General features: G+C 40.9%; 2 protein-coding genes across 2 annotated transcripts; one reads left to right on the top strand and one right to left on the bottom strand.

Annotated features, from left to right (window-relative positions):
• Positions 1-851: 851 nt before the first annotated feature.
• tubb5 (tubulin, beta 5) lies at positions 852-5,938 on the bottom strand. The gene is made up of 4 exons (XM_046846819.1): positions 5,783-5,938; positions 3,586-3,694; positions 3,337-3,447; positions 852-3,064 (listed from the first exon to the last, which is right to left on the bottom strand). The coding sequence occupies exons 1-4, from the start codon at positions 5,837-5,839 to the stop codon at positions 2,007-2,009; spliced, it is 1,335 nt and encodes a 444-aa protein (XP_046702775.1). The 5' UTR covers positions 5,840-5,938; the 3' UTR covers positions 852-2,006.
• A 4,286-nt stretch (positions 5,939-10,224) lies between these two features.
• On the top strand, positions 10,225-17,704 carry flot1b (flotillin 1b). The gene is made up of 13 exons (XM_046846821.1): positions 10,225-10,355; positions 12,203-12,263; positions 13,312-13,387; positions 14,888-14,978; positions 15,460-15,603; positions 15,709-15,828; positions 15,961-16,056; positions 16,156-16,308; positions 16,449-16,630; positions 16,716-16,761; positions 16,948-17,085; positions 17,180-17,344; positions 17,533-17,704. The coding sequence occupies exons 2-13, from the start codon at positions 12,221-12,223 to the stop codon at positions 17,554-17,556; spliced, it is 1,278 nt and encodes a 425-aa protein (XP_046702777.1). The 5' UTR covers positions 10,225-10,355; positions 12,203-12,220; the 3' UTR covers positions 17,557-17,704.
• Positions 17,705-18,733: the final 1,029 nt, after the last annotated feature.

Genomic DNA, 18,733 nt, shown 5'->3' with positions numbered 1-18,733 from the left:
GTGCTGCTGTAAAACAGAAATTTCCCCACTGGAAAACATGGCTGCAATAATAGTGTCTAATTAAACATGGCCGCTAAAATGCAATGTCAAATACAACATGTCTGCAATTGTATAATACAACATGGCTGCTATAATACAGTGTCTAATATAAAATGGCCACTATAAAAGTGTCTAATAAAACATGGGCACTATAATACATTGACTAATACAAAAATTGTCACTATAATACAGTGTCTAATACAACATGGCCACTATCATACGCTGACTAGTACAACATGGCCGCTATAAGACAGTGTCTAATAGAAAATGGCCACCATCATGAAGTGTCCAATATAACATGGCCGCTATAATAGTGTCTAATGCAAAATAGCCGCTATCATAGTGTCTAATACAACATGACCGCTATAATACAGTGTCTAATACAATATGGCCGCTACCATACACTGACTAATACAACATGGCCACTATCATACGCTGACTAGTACAACATGGCCTCTATAAGACAGTGTCTAATAGAAAATGGCCACCATAATGAAGTGTCCAATATAACATGGCCGCTATAATAGTGTCTAATGCAAAATAGCCGCTATAATAGTGTCTAATACAACATGACCGCTATAATACAGTGTCTAATACAACATGGCCGCTACCATACGCTGACTAATACAACATGGCCGCTATCATACAGTGTCTAATACAAAATGGCCGCTATAATACAGTGTCTTAATATATTTTACTATATAAATATAATAACTATACAAATATATGTAATTTATAAGCTATAGAATGTTGTCTTGCCAAGTATTTGTCTTAAAGAACTATATGTGAAAGAAGCAGTCAAAAAGTCGACAGCATTTTATGTTTATTTTATTGTTTTTTTTCCCAGAGGCTCAGGTCCTTCCATTAGGAAATCGAAGTATAAAAATGTAAAAGACATTCTTAAAACTTCCTGATGAAAAAAAGAAACAAAAACATGCCAAAAACAAATTGAAAAGCTTTGGGCTCAGATACAGGACGCACGTTCTTTAGATTTATGGCAAAAAAAGTTCCTTCTTATTAATGTTCTAAAATCGGTCTTTTTTTAAGTTCAAGTGTTCTCACGTGATCCGTTCTAAATTCTTGTACCACCCATGGTGTCCAGGCTTCCCCTCTGCAGACGTTGGCTGGCGTCCAGGCAGGGAGACTAAACATCGCTCTCGGGTTTGAATCTCACCCTTTGTTCCTGCACTTCTGATTTTCCTTTCCATCATTCCATAAAACCCTGTTCCTCTCTTTGTAAACCATTTGACTGAATACTGTGTATAAGGACATTTTGAAGTGGCATCATTGTGCAAAGTCGTCCCATTGTAGTGCACCGCTCACGCTAGGAGGAATACACAAACACTTTAAGAATCTTTCGGACCTCAATCTGTTTCGGGGTTTTCACATTTCACATGTGTTAAAACAGTTTAAAATAAAAGAGGAAAAAAAAAGGATAAAGAAAATGAATGATGCATCTGAACACTCATACCACCATTAAGGATCCTTCCCCCAGGCTCTATCACAGCTTCACCGTTTAGATGCGTGTATAGTTTATTTAGTGTTATCCAGCTTATACAGCTCTGCCAATCAATATGGCCGCTTTCCAAAACCTAGGTTTTAAACCATTATCAAGTTATTTTAGCACCAAAAAATCTCTTCTAAGGTCGGATCAAACTTAATGTAGGCAAGAGAGACTAGACTACATCATGCCTTTTCCTGATGTGACATTGTTAAGGTAAAGGAAAAAAATCGCAATGAATAACTGTTACTACTATTGTTTTTATTCTGTGCTCAAGAACATTTGTTCAAGACTCCTCTGGTTGTTTTGGCCCCATTTGTCTAGTGCTAACTTTAACTTCAAGACACGTACGGTTAATTCCGCATGTGCTGTGCTACATTTTTCTCCCGCTTTTAAAATACCACTACTCCCTTTCGAATCCTGCTCCCGTTCCCCAGCCCTCTCTCGATCGCCTCTGCTTTACTTATTACGCAACCTCATCGCCCTCCTCCTCAAACTCGCCCTCTTCTTCAGCAGTAGCGTCCTGGTATTGCTGATACTCAGATACCAGGTCGTTCATGTTGCTCTCGGCCTCGGTGAACTCCATCTCATCCATGCCCTCTCCGGTGTACCAGTGCAGGAAGGCCTTGCGTCGGAACATGGCGGTAAACTGCTCGGAGATGCGCTTGAACAGCTCTTGGATGGCGGTGCTGTTACCGATAAAGGTGACAGCCATCTTGAGCCCGCGTGGTGGGATGTCACAAACGGCAGTCTTGACGTTGTTGGGGATCCATTCGACGAAGTAGCTGCTGTTCTTGTTCTGCACGTTGAGCATCTGTTCGTCAACCTCCTTCATGGACATGCGGCCACGGAACACGGCGGCGACGGTCAGGTAACGACCGTGGCGTGGGTCACAGGCAGCCATCATGTTCTTAGCGTCGAATACCTGCTGTGTGAGCTCGGGCACAGTGAGTGCGCGATACTGTTGGCTCCCCCTGCTGGTCAGAGGTGCGAAACCAGGCATAAAGAAATGCAGACGTGGGAAGGGTACCATGTTGACGGCCAGCTTGCGCAGGTCGGCATTGAGCTGCCCGGGGAAACGCAGGCACGTAGTGACACCGCTCATGGTAGCAGAGACGAGGTGGTTCAGGTCGCCGTAAGTGGGAGTGGTTAGTTTCAGGGTGCGGAAGCAGATGTCGTACAGAGCTTCGTTGTCAATGCAGTAGGTCTCGTCTGTGTTTTCCACCAGCTGATGGACGGACAGCGTGGCATTGTAGGGCTCCACCACGGTGTCGGACACTTTAGGAGAAGGCACCACGCTGAAGGTGTTCATAATGCGGTCGGGATACTCCTCACGGATCTTGCTGATAAGCAGGGTTCCCATACCAGAGCCAGTGCCGCCGCCCAGAGAGTGGGTGAGCTGGAAGCCCTGGAGGCAATCGCAGCTCTCGGACTCCTTACGCACCACATCTAGAACAGAATCCACCAACTCTGCTCCCTCTGTGTAGTGGCCTTTAGCCCAGTTATTACCAGCACCACTCTGACCTGGACCAATAATGAAGCGAATATCAGTAAATGGCATTCAAATAGTCAGATATTTATAAAGTGGAAATATCAATATTTATTTTTTTGGTCCATTAAATATGTTATTCGGCAAACTTTCTAGTGAATTCTAGTGAGTAGCTGTGATTGAAGAATACCTCGTAAAAATAGTTAAAGATCTTAAACACATGTAACACTCCAGATTTTATTAAATTATGAACAATTCTGAGAAAAAAAAATCAATCAATCCACAAATCTCTTCTCCACAAACTTACCAAACACAAAGTTGTCAGGTCTGAAGATCTGTCCGAATGGTCCAGAACGGACTGAGTCCATGGTCCCCGGCTCCAGATCAACTAGAATAGCTCGGGGCACATATTTACCTCCTTAATTCAAAAAAGGGGGAAAAAAGAGAGAACAAGAGTTCAACACATACACGAATTTGTATATATTTCGAAATTCTTTGCTGTGATGACCTGAGGTAGATTAAAGAGTGTAAAAGGGGTGTGGGTATTATTTTGTACCTGTAGCCTCGTTGTAGTAGACGCTGATTCTGTCGAGCTGCAGGTCGCTGTCCCCGTGGTAGGTTCCTGTTGGGTCGATGCCATGTTCGTCGCTGATCACCTCCCAGAACTAAAAAAAACAAATCAGTTAAATTGTTAATAATCTCATTTATTTAATTAGATTACAAGACAACCCTCATCATATCTCCAGTTTGCATAGTACAGTAATTTATGACTGGGAGGCATGGGGAAATAAAAAAGAGGGAGGGAAATAACAGCGCAGCATGTGCCTGGTTGAATTCCAAACGCCCCTGCAGTTCATATATAATTATGTATCGAATCATATGGCATCTGTGGTGTCCTCATGTCTGAAAATACACCTCTATTTGTGAGTGCACTACATTTGGAGAGTGCATCGAATGAGAGTGCCAAATTACCCCTATTATTTCAATTAAAAATGCTGGGAAAAGGAGAGACATTGAGATATATGTGGCAAAATTGCTTTGAAAAGAATGAGGACATCTTGAAGGAGTTTGCTGACAGAGTACAATCCAAAACCTCCCACTCATTCCCCCATCAAACCACAGGAAAAAGAAAACCATGTTCTTATACGACCTGCAAATCAAACCTTACTTGGTTTTGTCACCATATACACCAGTCAGTGAAAAATCTATAAATGCTCTGTAATGTTAGGGTATTCAGACATCTCCATGCTGGTTTTCGGGTGCATTATTAAACAGACAAGAGCGACTGTGATTTAGCAACTTGCTATTCACCCTAAGTCTCTGAGCAGCTGGAGACCCCATTGCTAGAGCCACGTCTTCCATCTGCTGGGGCTCGCCCCTCCCCACCCACACACACACACACACACACACACACACACACACACACACACTTTGATGGCTGAATGTCGAAGCCCATCCACGCCCACTAATGTGGGGAATACACTGAAGGCATTATCTCAAAAGAAATGGGGTTTTATTTAGCCTATTGAATATCTGAGACAAATGTGAATGGTCCTTTAAAAAAAGGAATTTTTCAGCCATGACACCCTGGATTTGGTGAGAAAACTGGACTGCTAATAGAACATGGGTCACCAGAACATGAAAAAAAGGTCAGATTCAGGCCAAATTTTTCTTTATATATTGTCAATAAGAATAGATCTGTTGCTAAGCCTGCAGTCCACCACGGCTAAAACCTCCTCCATCGCCTTCATCTCCTCCATCTCATTGTTCCCCGGCAAAAAATAAAGGTTTTATGTGCTCCCGTATAGTTCGACCAAGTCCAACCGGACACAACAAACATTCATTTTGCCTGTCTACCTCCTGTGATGTGGTTTTCTACACGGAGAACTAGTTTTTCTTTGTCCGTGATTCTCTCGCCCCACCCTTCGCCTATCCTCTGAACGAAGAGCAACAGCTTCCAATGAAATCTCCACATTCTGAGAAAAAACAGCCTATTGTCTTAGCGGCAGTAGGCATCTTCAAACGTTTTATGAATGAAAAAAAAAACCACCTATATATTAATAGACTATTTTACCTATCAATAACGTGAAGAAGTGCCCTGGTTGCCAATGTGACAGCTGTTTAAAGGGACGGGTGACGCCCGGCAACACGACAGCAGCACTGTATACCCTATTATTAATCCATTTTATTTTACATTATGTGAACTGGGAGTGTAGATTTACCAGGTAAATACAGTACATGGCCGTGGAAGAAAATATTATAATGCAACAAATTATTTATTTATTTATTTTATCATAAATGAAATACATGAGACACAATTGGGTGTGTTTTGGCTGTTTATCTGAGATTTACTAGGTTTTAATTGTAAAAAAAAAAGAATAATTTGACTATTAAATATTGTTTTAATTATAAAATATAAATACAGGATACATATATATATATATATATATATATATATATATATATATATATATATATATATATATATATATATATATATATATATGCATATGTAATTATATGCACAAGCTATATATGCATGCATGCATATATAGCTTTTGCATATAATTACACTATTTTATTATAAAATAGAAAGTTTTAAGATGTGCTATAAGGGATGAAGGGGACTCCTCTTCAGTCTGAAGCTTTGCATTGTTGCAACTCCAGGTTACAGTTTAACTCTATACAAGTTACAGTTTATTTCTATACACTTGAATATATATAAAAATAATAACAAAGTAAGCTGTTCTTACCTTGGCACCAATCTGGTTACCGCACTGACCGGCCTGGATATGAACAATCTCCCTCATGATGAACACTTGGTATAACGGCTTGGGTTTCTCGGATGGAACGGCGACGCGGCGCTGATCTCTGTAGCCTAGACAAAGGCTTTATATTGCTGGTTTTACTCCAGAGTGAGACTGGGTGCGATAGGGGCGGGGCTAATCTAACACCCCGCCCACGTATCTTCTGATTGGCTAGAATCTAGAACACGATAAAGTCCATTGGTTTATTAAAAGTATTGTCTAGGGTTACTACCTGCATGTCTTCCCTCACCACATCCATAAACCTCCCTCTTGGTTTTCCCCTTTTCCTCCATCCTGGCAGCTCCATCCTCAATCACAGCTCCCTCACTTTGTCTCCAGAACGTCCCACATGCGCTGTTACTCTAATGAACTCATTTCTAATCCTGTCCATCCTCATCACTCCCAACGAAAACCTCAACATCTTCAGCTCTGCTACCTCCAGCTCCACCTCCTGTCTTTTACTCAATGCCACTGTCTCTAATCCATACAACATCGCAGGTCTCACCACAGTCCTATAAACTTTCCCTTTCATTCTTGCAGATACTCTTCTATCACAAATCACTCCTGTCACTCTTCTCCACCCACTCCACCCTGCCTGCACTCTTTTCTTCACTTCTCTAACACACTCTCCATTACTTTGCACTGTTGACCCCAGGTACCTCCCTCTCATTCGCACACATGCACTCTGTCGTACGCTTTCTCTAAATCTGCAAACACACAATGCAACTCCTTCCGACCTTCTCTGTACTTCTCCATTAACATTCTCAAAGCAAATAATGCGTCCGTAGTGCTTTTCCTCGTAGTGCTCTTTCCCCTGTAGTTACTGCAGGTCTGCACATCTTCCTTATTCTTAAAAATTGGTCCCAGCACACTCCTTCTCCATTCCTCAGGCATCATCTCACCTTCTATCTCTTGCTCTTGCCACCGTGTACAGACCCCCAGTCTTCCTGACAGTGTTCAGGGCTCAGACACACTCTCCCAGTTTAAGTGCAGATTAAAGACGTATCTTTTTAGCAAATCCTACACATAACATACATCACATGTCATAACCTTGTGCTCCAGAACATCTGATCACATGCACATTATCAACTTGTGCTGTTGATATCATGAATAGCAGCTACGCTAATTTCTCTCCACTGCTTCTCTTTCTCTCCCCATCCCGAGGCATCCTGAGGTTGCGCCTGCTCCAGTTGTGTCCCACCTCATGAAGATTATGGACCTTCAAAGTGTAGATGCCGAACTCGCAAACATCCCTTACCATCTAGAGTACCAGCGCCATTTGGATTTCACTTCATGTAGAGTTTGGCATTGGATCCAGCTGGTGTTGGATCTGTGATGATCTCAAATGTTGAACTATTTTATGAGTTGCTTAGTAGCTGCTGGTTCCACAACATCAACTGACTGTAGAAAGAACATTACTCATTACTCTCCAGTGTCTTGTATTGTTTTAAGATTTATAATCACACTCTTGATGTCACCCAAATGAGGATAGGTTCCCCTTTTGAGTCTGGTTCCTCTCAAGGTTTCTTCCTCATAACATCTAGGGGAGTTTTTCCTTGCCACAGTCTCCCCAGGCTGCTAATCAGGGATAAATACATATAATTCACTTTCATCCTTAAGTTCTGTAAAGCTGCTTTGAGACAGTGCCCACTGTGAAAAGCGCTATTGAAATAAACTTGATCTTTAACTTGAACTTGAAATTATCTGGGATTGGGATCAGCACTAAGAGCGCTCTGGCTTGTGGAACACTAATGGCTGAGTTACAGGTTGGTTAAGGTTATGATATATAAGATATAAATAATGACAGATGAATGAACAATATGAATAAAATAAACAAAAGAGGATTATATACATTGAGTACAATGAAGGAGATATTGTATAGAGTGTTTATGAAAAGGTTATATACATGTGATATATATGATATAAATAGTGCAAAATAGAAGACTATTATTATTAATACATATTATTAATATGACATGAAAGTGGTAAAATTTTGAGAGGAAAAAAATCACAAAAATGTGAGAAGCCTTTCGCTGTTTTGCATAAAATAGATGAAGACTTTAGGTTAGGATTGAAAAACTTTTATTCTGCATCAACATTGAGTTATGATGAAAAAACAGAAATGGCAGCGGTAATGTAGGAAACTTTTAGGAAAATGTATTCTGAAGGAAAAAATCATTCAGACATTAAGGAAATTGCCTCTTTTGTGCAGTTCGAATTATATCGATGGTTACATCTGCGTGCTATTCGAAGAGGATTGTTGTTTCTCAATAGGACTATGAGGCTGATCATAGAAATGTACCCTAAAGCAGTTTTTTTAAGGTGCCACTAAAATGGCGTCATACTGCACACTGAGAAATGAAAATACAATGAAAATAAAATGTAATTAATGAATCAGTATCAAAAATTAAAAAAGGGGCATGGTTATTTAATCAGGGGAGCTCTATTTTTTTTATTATTATTATTATTATTATTATTATATACACTCACTTTGCATTATTGGGGGTCCTTGGCTTGCTTTTCCTGGAGTAATATTTTAACTAGTGCATCTCTACTTTAACTCAAGTACATGTTTTTATGTACGTGTCCACCACTGAATGATCTCCACTGTATCCGTGCAGATGATTATGAGGATAATCCATCCCATGTAAACCATATGTTCATGGAACTGGCTTTGTGCACAGGTGCATTGTCATGCTGGAACAGGTTTTGGTCTCCTAGTTCAAGCAAAACATCTGGAAAAGTTAGGTGTCCCAAACCATTTGTCTCTATTGTATATTAATCATCCTCTTTGAATATCTTTCAATGTGTGTGTTTGTCCTGAAGTGATCAAAAGGCTCCCTCACAACAAGTTCTCACTGGTTTCAGGATGGGCCATATAGGGGCTGGATGATGGGATAAACAGAACAGAGATATGGTCTGAACAGCTGATTATGATGTTTTACAGAAGTGAAATTAATTTGATTACAGTTTAGTACAGCTAAAGCTTATTTGAATAGTTGCATAACAAATCCTTTAAAAAGCTATTTTATCTGCAGCTTTTGCAGAAAGTGGGACGTCAGTCAATACATCATCTTCCATTTGATGCCACCTTCTGGTTAGAATTTTTCTTTTTTCTTGCATGGAAATCCTATACTTATTTATAGTTGTATAATTGTGTCTGCAACACATTATTGTAATATAATACTATAAATAGTGTATTAAAATATATATACAAACACAGTGCAATATTCTCTCTCTTATTAAGTAGATGAAATATTTTTATTTAAATTATTATTTATGTTTTTCCACAGTGTTCTCCAAAAAATTGTATGGAGTTATGTTTAATTTGTTTATAGAATGCTCTTATATCACTCTCGTTCTTCTTTCTGCTATTTTTTTTATAACTCTGGATACTTTTTGATACTTTTTCAACGATTTTTCCCGAATAAAATTGTAACGATCGTCATAGAAATGAAACATGTTCCTGTACATGTTCCTAACTCAACATATTCATATTTTCATATTGCTAAATTTGCTGTTAAATAAAAAGCGTTCACTAAAATGACAGTGAAAACCCACAGCAATAGGATATGATATAGAGTATTGATTTAGTGTGTAGGATTTTACAACACGCCGTCTGGAGATCCTGTGTGCTGTCTGTCGAACAAATCTGTCCACATCCATTTCCTCCAGACCGTGACCCTGTGATCGGTAATCTAATCTAATCTAAACTAATCTAATTTAATCTAATCTAATTCTATTTAAAACAGAAAAGCGCTTGCAGAAATCCCCTCTTTCTATCAGTTATATTATACCATCTGCTTTTTTAAAATTTGATTATATTACTGTTTTGCGTTTAAAATGGTTTATGCTAAAATTAATTTTAGCATTCCTTTATTTTTCTGCTTTTTTTTATTTACTTAACTGATAGGAAGGTTGGGGGTTCACCAAGCCCTGGTATCACCAAGCAGCCACTCTTGGGGCCCCTGAGCAAGGCCCCTAACCCTCAGTGCTCCAGGGGTGCTGTATTTTGGCCCCATTGCATATTATAACCATAGCTTCCTAAGCAACTCAAACAGTTTACAATAAATGAGTACTGCATGAACAGTCTGATTCATCTCAAGGTGTCTTCCTCAAACTATCTCAGGGAGTTTTTTATTGCACCTGGTTTCGTTCATTAGGGATAAACTTATAAGCCACTAAACTTATACATTCAAATGTTATAACCTCTTTATCTCTGTAAAGCTGCTTTGGGACAATGTTCATTGTTTAATGTCCATTCTTACAAATAAAACTGAACTGAACCGAGTTGAGTGAAAAGTTGCCTTGGCGTATATCTTCCTCTAGAAGGCGCTGCGTGCAGGGTTTTTAAAAGTAGGCGTGGTCTGCTGTTTTTCCAGTTACAGGGCGTGGTCACCGTGTGTGTGTGCTCTGTCTGGTGTCGTGTTCACGAGGGAGGTTTTCACGCACACACTCTGGGAGGAGGGGATCTACTTGATCTGTCAACACTCCAGCGTTTCTTGCTAATAGTTTCTCTGTAAGTGATCTAACATCTGATTTATTCACATGAAAGATACATATAATGAATTATAAACAATGTAAACCGTCATATAACGGTTTCGCATATTTGTGTTTTTATGATGATAGTGATTATTGTTAGCTAGCAGGCTAGCTGTTTACCGCATTCTGCAGAATGACCTCGAGCGCAGATTTTACACCTTTATTTTATTTCATTCTTTGTAAACGTAATTTTCTTTTATGTAAATAATTACAGAAATGTTTTATTGGTGTGTTATAAGCGCTTCTAACGGCGTTTGGTTTGGTGTTGGTCTGCATGGCGATACTAAACTTACCGACCGACCGACCGACTGATCAGCAGCTCAACACGACTGGATTAAATTCAGTGTACAGATACATGTTTCACACGCATAACAGGGGAATAAGGAATAAAGTCTTTTAAAAGTGAGGTGTTAATGTTCACACGGGTATGACTTTAGTTCATTCTCACTACCCCAGTTACCTTACAGTAGCTAGATGTGGGGGTGGGGTGATGGTTATGATGGTGATAGTAGTGGTGATGGTAGTGATTATGATGGTGGTGTAGTAATGGTGGCGATGGAGGTGGTGGTAATGTTGAAAGTGACTGAAATAGTAGTGATGGAAGTGGTGGTGATGGTGGTGATATTGATGTTGGTGAAAGTAATGGTGATAACGGAGGCGGTGGTAATGGTGACAGTGATAATGATGATGTAGTGATGAAAGGGGGGATAATGATAATGGTAATGTAATAGTAATGGTGATGATGGTGAAGGTAGTAATGAAGGTAGTGATGATGGTGAAGGTGATGATGGTGGTGACATTTACGCTGGTAATGGTGATAATAGTAATTTAATAGTACTGGCATTGATGGAGAAGGTATTAATGATGGTGGTGATGGTAATAATAGTAATAGTACTGGTGATGATAGTGAAGGTAGTAATGATGGTGGTGATGATGGTGATAATAGTAATGTATTACTAGTGGTAATTGTGGTGATGGTGAAGGTAGTAATTATAGTGGTGATGGTGATGGTGGTGATGGTGATAGTAATAGTACTGGTGATGATGGTGAAGGTAGTAATGATGGTGGTGATGGTGATAATAGTAATGTAATAGTACTGGTGATGGTGAAGGTAGTAATGATGGTGGTGATGATGATGGAGCTGATGGTGATAATAGTAATGTATTAGTACTGGTAATGGTGGTGATGATGGTGAAGGTAGTAATTATAGTGGTGGTGATGATGATGATGATGATGGTGGTTAGTGTGAAATGAAGTGCTTGAGCTGTGTGAACACTTTGGGTTGCATTTATTAAGGAGCATTTTAATGCCTTGAGTTTGTCAGAGCTTCGTTTAGAACATACAGACCACGTGTGTCAGTGTAGAAGGTCTGGTTGGGTGGCTAGACAGTGTTCTGCTGCACCTCTGAGTGCAGGCGAATGGAGCTGTACAAACAGGAAGCGAGGGGGGGAGGAAGAGGAAGATGTGGGAAAGGGGAGGAACTGGGAAAGTGAGGGATGGTGGGAGGAACAGAGGGGTTGAGGGAGATAGATGGCGGTAAAAGCTTCAGTAATGTGTTTATATTTGCCATGCCAATAAACCAAGTCTTGCGAGTGAGAGGGGGAGGGAGAGATAGAGGGAGGAGACAGAGAGAGAGAGGAAGAGAGGGAGGGAGATAAAAGATAAAAGAGAAGTCATGTGATTTGGGTCTGGTTCACTTCATTCTTTGTGTGTGAAATCTGATTCTCTCAGGTTCATACTCCTGTGTAAACCTACATTACTGTGTGTGTGTGTGTGTGTGTGTGTGTGTGTGTGTGTGTGAATGTGTGTGTGAACTCTGCACAGATCCCCATAGGTCTGAACATGTTCTACACCTGCGGTCCCAACGAGGCCATGGTGGTCTCAGGTAAGACACGCAACTCCTCAAGTGAATGTGCTTTTGTGTGTTTAGGTTTTTTTTATGCGAGTGTAATTATGCGACCTTTCACTCGGTATGCGGCGCACACCCACGTTATTCACGTTATATAGCTCACACTCGAACAGGAGGACTGGTTCATTTCCTGAGTCTCCTGACCTCAAACTGGGATTGTGAAATCCACATAGCAGCCGATCTCGTGAGCAGAAAGCATGAAGACATTAGAGACACACTGTAAATCTGGGATTTCCCTTTTGATTTGAAACAAACAAAACCAAGAGAAACAAATTAAGCAGAAGCTTTGAGGACATAAAAGACGGTATAGAACTCATGAGTATCTTTAATAGCGAGTAGAAATTTTCTAGTTCACCGTCTGGACTATTTATTAGTCTTATTGCTTCTGTCTAGACGGTGTGTATAGACGAAGTGACGAATAGACGCATAGACACCGGTGTGTCACGTGATCTGGGCGTGAATCTAAATGACGTCCTCTTGTCATATTGGACAAAAGTATTGGGACACCTTCCTTTTTCTCCACTTGAACTTGGGAGACCCAAACCTGTTCCAGCATGACGATGCCCCTGTGCACAAAGGATGGAAGATCTTGAGTGGTCTGCTATAGAGCTCTGACCTCAGAACTACTCGGAAACCCATGCCTCCATCATCTCCTGCATCAGTACCTGATTTTATTAACTCCCTCGTTTGTGAATGAACACAAATCTCTCTTTAAAAATCTAGTGGAACATCATCTTAGAAGGGTGGTGGGTATTATAAATGCGAATGGGGACTAAAAGTGGAACGGGATGTTCAAAGAGCACAAACCAATCATATGATCAGGTGTCCACAAACTTTTGAAAACACCGATACCAAGTAGAAAACACTCCCCCTTAATATGCAATGACTTTTTTTTTTCTTCCCCCCCATTATTTCATACCAGTGCATCACGATTAGTCCTACAGATAAAAGGACAGTGTGAGGAAATGAATACACACTAAGTTTTCCACACTAATCTGATTTGTCATCTCTCGACCTGCTTCAGGATGTTGCCGATCTCCTCCGCTTATGGTCGCAGGTGGACGAGTGTTCGTCATCCCCTGCATTCAGCAGATTCAGAGGTACGGTAACTGTTCTTTTACTCTGGCCACGAAGAAAGGTCTGAAGATGCGTTGCGCTTATTTTTCAAACATCGTATAAAAATATATAATGCTTATTACGATCAAGCAAACATTACGATAATGAACGAATTTAAAGAGCGAAATCGAATGACGTGTGCCCCCCTGAGGTCAAACGAATTACTACAGAAATCCTGAACTAGGATAAGGAAAAGGGGTCGACTTAACAGGATCTCTTTCATCTCGAATAGGAATTCTTGAGCACACAAAGCTCAGGACCAAAGTCCAGAATCATCTCACCCTGCCTTCCAGCTGATTACCATGGAAACATACCTTTAACATAGTAGGATTGACCAAATGTCATGACTTAGCTCAGAGCCTGGAGGATGTAGTATAGCTTGCTGGTTTTAATTGCAGGAACGGACAAACCACTCGTTTTTTTTCTTTGGATGCTGTAGCACGATATTTTACCTTCACTTTAACTAGGAGACCAAACCTGTTCCAGCATGACAATGCTCCTGGGCACAAAGCCAGCTCCGGGAACGTATGGGTTGCTTGAGTGGCCTCCTTAACTAGATCAGACACATGGGCAAAAGGTTTCTGATAGCACTTAAACATTTGGAGCACAAATTACAGTACATTTGGAATGTTTAGTGGGGAGTTATATAACATCTGTGTACTTTATTACTATTTTTAGATCTGAATGAAGTGCGTTGATGTAGGTTTTTTATATCAGAACTGCTTTTCATTATCACGTCAGAATTGGGGAGTTGGTCTGACTGTAAGCTCATCTCACTTGTTTTGGAGGCCAGATAATTCCAGGGAGATCTTGCAAATGAGTCCGGGATTCCTGCCAGGACTGTGTCACTCAACCATGTCCTTCTTCTAGTGTCGTCGAATCTAACAGACCCACTCTTTATTTGCTTAGGGGATAAGACTTTGTTTTAGCTAAAGTTAACCCACTGGATGGTACATGTTTTCAACATAACCCATAGACACGCCACTTTACAAGGAGCCTCTCAGTCTCATGGACCACTCGAAGAAAAAACAGACTCTACCTGGGCTTTACCATGTATATTTTTAACCAGATTTTACAACATTGCACCTCCTGGCGTTGTGAGTATGGTGAGCAATTTTCAGTGTAGTCCAAATGTGAGACCATCATGTTGGTCTACGTTATCCTCGTGCCTCACACCACTCCCGGTAGGAAGGAGAGGTGAAAGAATATGATTGCTCGTCTGATATGAGTTTGTTGGAAGGTCTCCAACAATGTATACACACAAGGAGGTACCCAGATGTCACACAAACGGCCCTTTGAGCAACATCGAAGGTTCATCGGGTTACCTTTACAACTTTAATCCCACTATGAAACTGTCAGTGAAATGGTTTGGGTATTTTTGCTTGTGAAATGTGACGGTCATTTGGTGGCCTTAGGTCTGAGTAGCCTCATTAATCCGTCTTTATTTCTCCTACAAATTGTCTAATTGCACGATTCTCTCTCAGGATATCGTTAAATACGCTGACTCTTAATGTGAAGAGTGATAAGGTCTACACCAGGCATGGAGTCCCCATCTCAGTGACTGGCATTGCACAGGTCAGGCGTTCATATGTTTTTATGTATGCGTGCACTAGGGTTGCAAATGGGCAGGAAATTTTCCAGTAAAACTTCCATGGTGGGAATTTTCGGGGAAATGTATGGGAATTAATTAGAAATTTGGGGAAATGTATAAAAACCGTATTATATACAAACATTTCATAATCAGACGTGCAAAATGATACGGATAAAAAAAACTGCATTTTTTTACTTTGTTTTATTTGTTAGTATAATTTTGTTGCACAATAAACCTAAATGTACTGTGCAGGATTCATAAAACGATGTGTGTTATGAGGAATACAAAGTGCAGGGGGCGTGGCCTCAGTAATCCTGCATTATAGATTATCCTGCATTTTTTTTCCCCAACTACATTTAAATTCCCTGTTAATTCCCGTCTCCAATCTGGAATTTTGCAACAATAGCATGCGCACCCACACATTTTCACTTTCATGTACTTAAATATGTGGGATTTGCCTCGCAGGTCAAAATCCAGGGCCAGAATAAAGAGATGTTGGCTGCAGCCTGCCAGATGTTCCTGGGGAAATCGGAGATTGAGATTACCCATATCGCCCTGGAGACACTGGAAGGCCATCAGAGAGCCATTATTGCTCACCTGACCGTGGAGGTACTGAGATTTCTTGCATCAGACACCCAGCTGAAACCGTGACAACAATGAACTATATATGCTAAGGGATGTGTGTGTGTATGTTCTCTGGTTTCTTCCATGCAGGAGATCTATCAGGATCGTAAGAAGTTTTCAGAGCAAGTGTTCAAGGTGGCTTCTTCTGATTTGGTCAACATGGGCATTGGTGTGGTCAGCTACACGCTTAAAGACGTTCATGATGACCAGGTTAAGTCCACGTGATGTCGTTTCTCATTCACGTACACATAGTCGTATGTGTTAAGGTTTGTGGTAAGCGCACTGTGTGTGTGTGTGTGTGTGTGTGTGTGTGTGTGTGTGTGTGCGGCGTTCCTCTTGCAGGACTACCTGAACTCTCTGGGTAAAGCTCGCACAGCCCAGGTGCAAAAAGACGCCCGCATTGGAGAGGCTCAATACAAGAGAGACGCAGTGATCCGGGTACGACCTCTCTTTCTCTTTCCTCCTGTAGCGTTTTCTTTCTTTTCTTTTTTTCCCCCCTTTGGAAACATGTGGTATATGTTATATGTGCGTGTTTAGGAAGCCCATGCCATGCAGGAGAAGATTTCTGCGCAGTACAAGAACGAGATCGAGATGGCAAAGTCTCAGAGAGACTACGAGCTGAAAAAGGCTGTTTATGATATGGAGGTGAACACTAAGAAAGCAGAGTCGGAGATGGCCTATCAGCTTCAGGTACAGCAGTCACAAGACGCATACGAGCTCAAAAACCTAGCGCTTCTCAAGTCCAACAGTTGACAACAGTTAACAGACCTTCCTTTCAGAAAGGAAAGAAAAAAAATCGCTCAGCTGTATCTGCTTTGCTCCTCTATCAGGTAGCCAAAACGAAGCAGAGGATCGAGGAGGAGAAGATGCAGGTGCAGGTGGTGGAGCGCAGTCAGCAGATCACTCTCCAGGAGCAGGAGATCACCCGCAAGGAGAAGGAGCTGGAGGCCAAAGTCAAGAAGCCAGCCGAGGCGGAGAAATACAAGCTGGAGAGACTCGCCGAGGCCGAAAGGTTAGCAAAGCTTCAGCACCTGAACATGACATGGACATAGGACGACTGAGAACATCACACCTTCTTTCTCTCTTTTCCCTGACAGGTTGCAGCTGATCATGGAGGCTGAAGCTGAGGCTGAATCTATTAGAGTAAATGTTTGCTTTTTCTTTTCATGAAAAACTCCGATATAGCGTCGTGTTGTTTTTAGACATTGACGGGGTTTTTTTTTTTTGCACTGCTGCATCCATAAGCTAATTCTGAAGAAAAAACAAACTCAACCGAATTTCTGCCAAATTTCTAATTTTTCTCTCTCTCTCTCTCTCTCTCGCTCTCAGATGAGAGGTGAGGCAGAGGCGTTCGCCATGGAGGCTAAGGGCCGCGCTGAGGCCGAGCAGATGGCCAAGAAGGCTGACGCTTTCAAGCAATACAAGGAGGGAGCCATGGTGGATATGCTGCTGGAGAAACTGCCTCTGGTCAGCCAGAACGTCCATATTAACCTCCATTCTGTCCGATTCTGTTGTACAGGATAAACAACCTTCGGTTTTTTTTTTCTTTCCTTTTTCTTAGATGGCAGAAGAGATCAGCAAGCCGCTCTCGGCAGCTCATAAGATCACCATGGTGTCCAGTGGAGGATCAGAGGTCGGAGCATCCAAGCTGACAGGAGAGGTCCTGGACATCATGGTCCGCCTGCCTCAGACTGTGGAGAAGCTGACTGGAGTAAACATCTCTCAGGTGAGCACACACACACACACCCACTCATAATTACAAATGCAAACAGCGATCAGGCATAACATTATGACCGGTGATCATCTCTTCCTCATGGCACCTGGGTACCATAAAAAGTCATTAAGACGTCATAAGATACACAAGAATGACGTTCCTGCTTCAACAATACTGTACGTTGTGTGTTGCGTTAACAGGTTTCCTCCACCCGCATGGGTTAAACAAGATCCCTGGAGATGTGAAGAAGAAGCTGTTCACTAATAGATGTTGTAATCACCCTCCCCCCCGTTTCTATGTACATGTGCACGGTTTAAAAGTTTGCAGCTGTCCAAGTTGTATGACGGCGTGTTATAAAAATGTTTTTGTTCATGGACGATTTATTACTGAATAATTTTTTTTTTAAGTCTTTTTATGGCTCAGCATGAGATATCTTCATTTTTGTATGGAAATTCGTCCTCGTCCTCTCGAGCACCAGTTATCCAGGCAATCGCTAAACGTTCGTTGTATACACCTTTCACCGCCGCTGATTTGATTTCAGAGTCCGTGTTTATAATAGGCATGCATAATGATTAAATCCCAAAGTGCATTTACCCAGTGTAACCCTCACATACTTACCGTCCAGCTGTGTGTGTAGTATTAACAGCTTTACTAGTTTTCTGTTACCTAAAAGCATATAGAACGAATTCAGCCAAAGCAAAAGGACATGGCATAGGATATGCATGTAAAATAAATTCATGTTTCCATTCCTACACTTCAAAATATCAGCGACCAAAAAATAAAACTGCGGTCAATAGAAGAAAGTGAAAGGACGTGAACACGATCTGCAGAAGAGCTGTGCAAGGAAGAAATGCAATAGAGGAGAGGAACAAAGCGTGGTAAAGTTGGCCACATCTGTCATGTAAAGTCTGTTAAATGTAGGTCATGAACAGAGAGAGAAATCTCTACTCGTTTCTACCGCACGCCATTTCTCTCTCCGGTCTGAGCCGTAAATCGCCGTCCGTCAGTTATCACAAAGTGCCTATCGACACAACTTGTTCGCATTCACGCGTCCATTCTGTCTAACCTCTGCATAGCACGTGTGCGTTTTTAAGCCCACATTATTGCAAAAATGCCTCTCTCTCTCACTTTGAAGTGTTTGTGTCAAATAATCCTTACATTTCTGATATTTATATGTGTAATCCTATCCCATACTAAACTCTTCTGTCATATCTGTGCTGTATTGTGGAATATATATATATATATATATATATATATATATATATATATATATATTGTTTCGATTATTTCTAAATAAACAAATCAGGAATATTCTGTTTATATGTATAAATATGATGCTTTTTTTTTGTCTGAAATGGTTACTTTATTAATACTACAAAAAATATAGACAACATTTAACAC

Source organism: Silurus meridionalis, chromosome 4, assembly GCF_014805685.1.
Source record: "Silurus meridionalis isolate SWU-2019-XX chromosome 4, ASM1480568v1, whole genome shotgun sequence".
In the NCBI taxonomy this organism is placed as follows: Eukaryota; Metazoa; Chordata; class Actinopteri; order Siluriformes; family Siluridae; genus Silurus; species Silurus meridionalis.
Note: the sequence above shows the minus strand (reverse complement) of the source record. Positions and strands in the feature narration are given on the sequence as shown.

Bases quoted from the DNA above. Each gene is read 5' to 3' on its own strand.
- tubb5 (XM_046846819.1), bottom strand. From the start codon at position 5,839: ATGAGGGAGATTGTTCATATCCAGGCCGGTCAGTGCGGTAACCAGATT. The intron at 3,695-5,782 runs GTAAGAACAGCT...TGTTTTTTTTAG, and splicing joins GTAACCAGATTGGTGCCAAG to TTCTGGGAGGTGATCAGCGA. The intron at 3,065-3,336 runs GTAAGTTTGTGG...TTATTGGTCCAG, and splicing joins ACCTGACAACTTTGTGTTTG to GTCAGAGTGGTGCTGGTAAT.
- flot1b (XM_046846821.1), top strand. From the start codon at position 12,221: ATGTTCTACACCTGCGGTCCCAACGAGGCCATGGTGGTCTCAG. The intron at 14,979-15,459 runs GTCAGGCGTTCA...TTTGCCTCGCAG, and splicing joins CAGTGACTGGCATTGCACAG to GTCAAAATCCAGGGCCAGAA. The intron at 16,762-16,947 runs GTAAATGTTTGC...TCTCGCTCTCAG, and splicing joins CTGAGGCTGAATCTATTAGA to ATGAGAGGTGAGGCAGAGGC.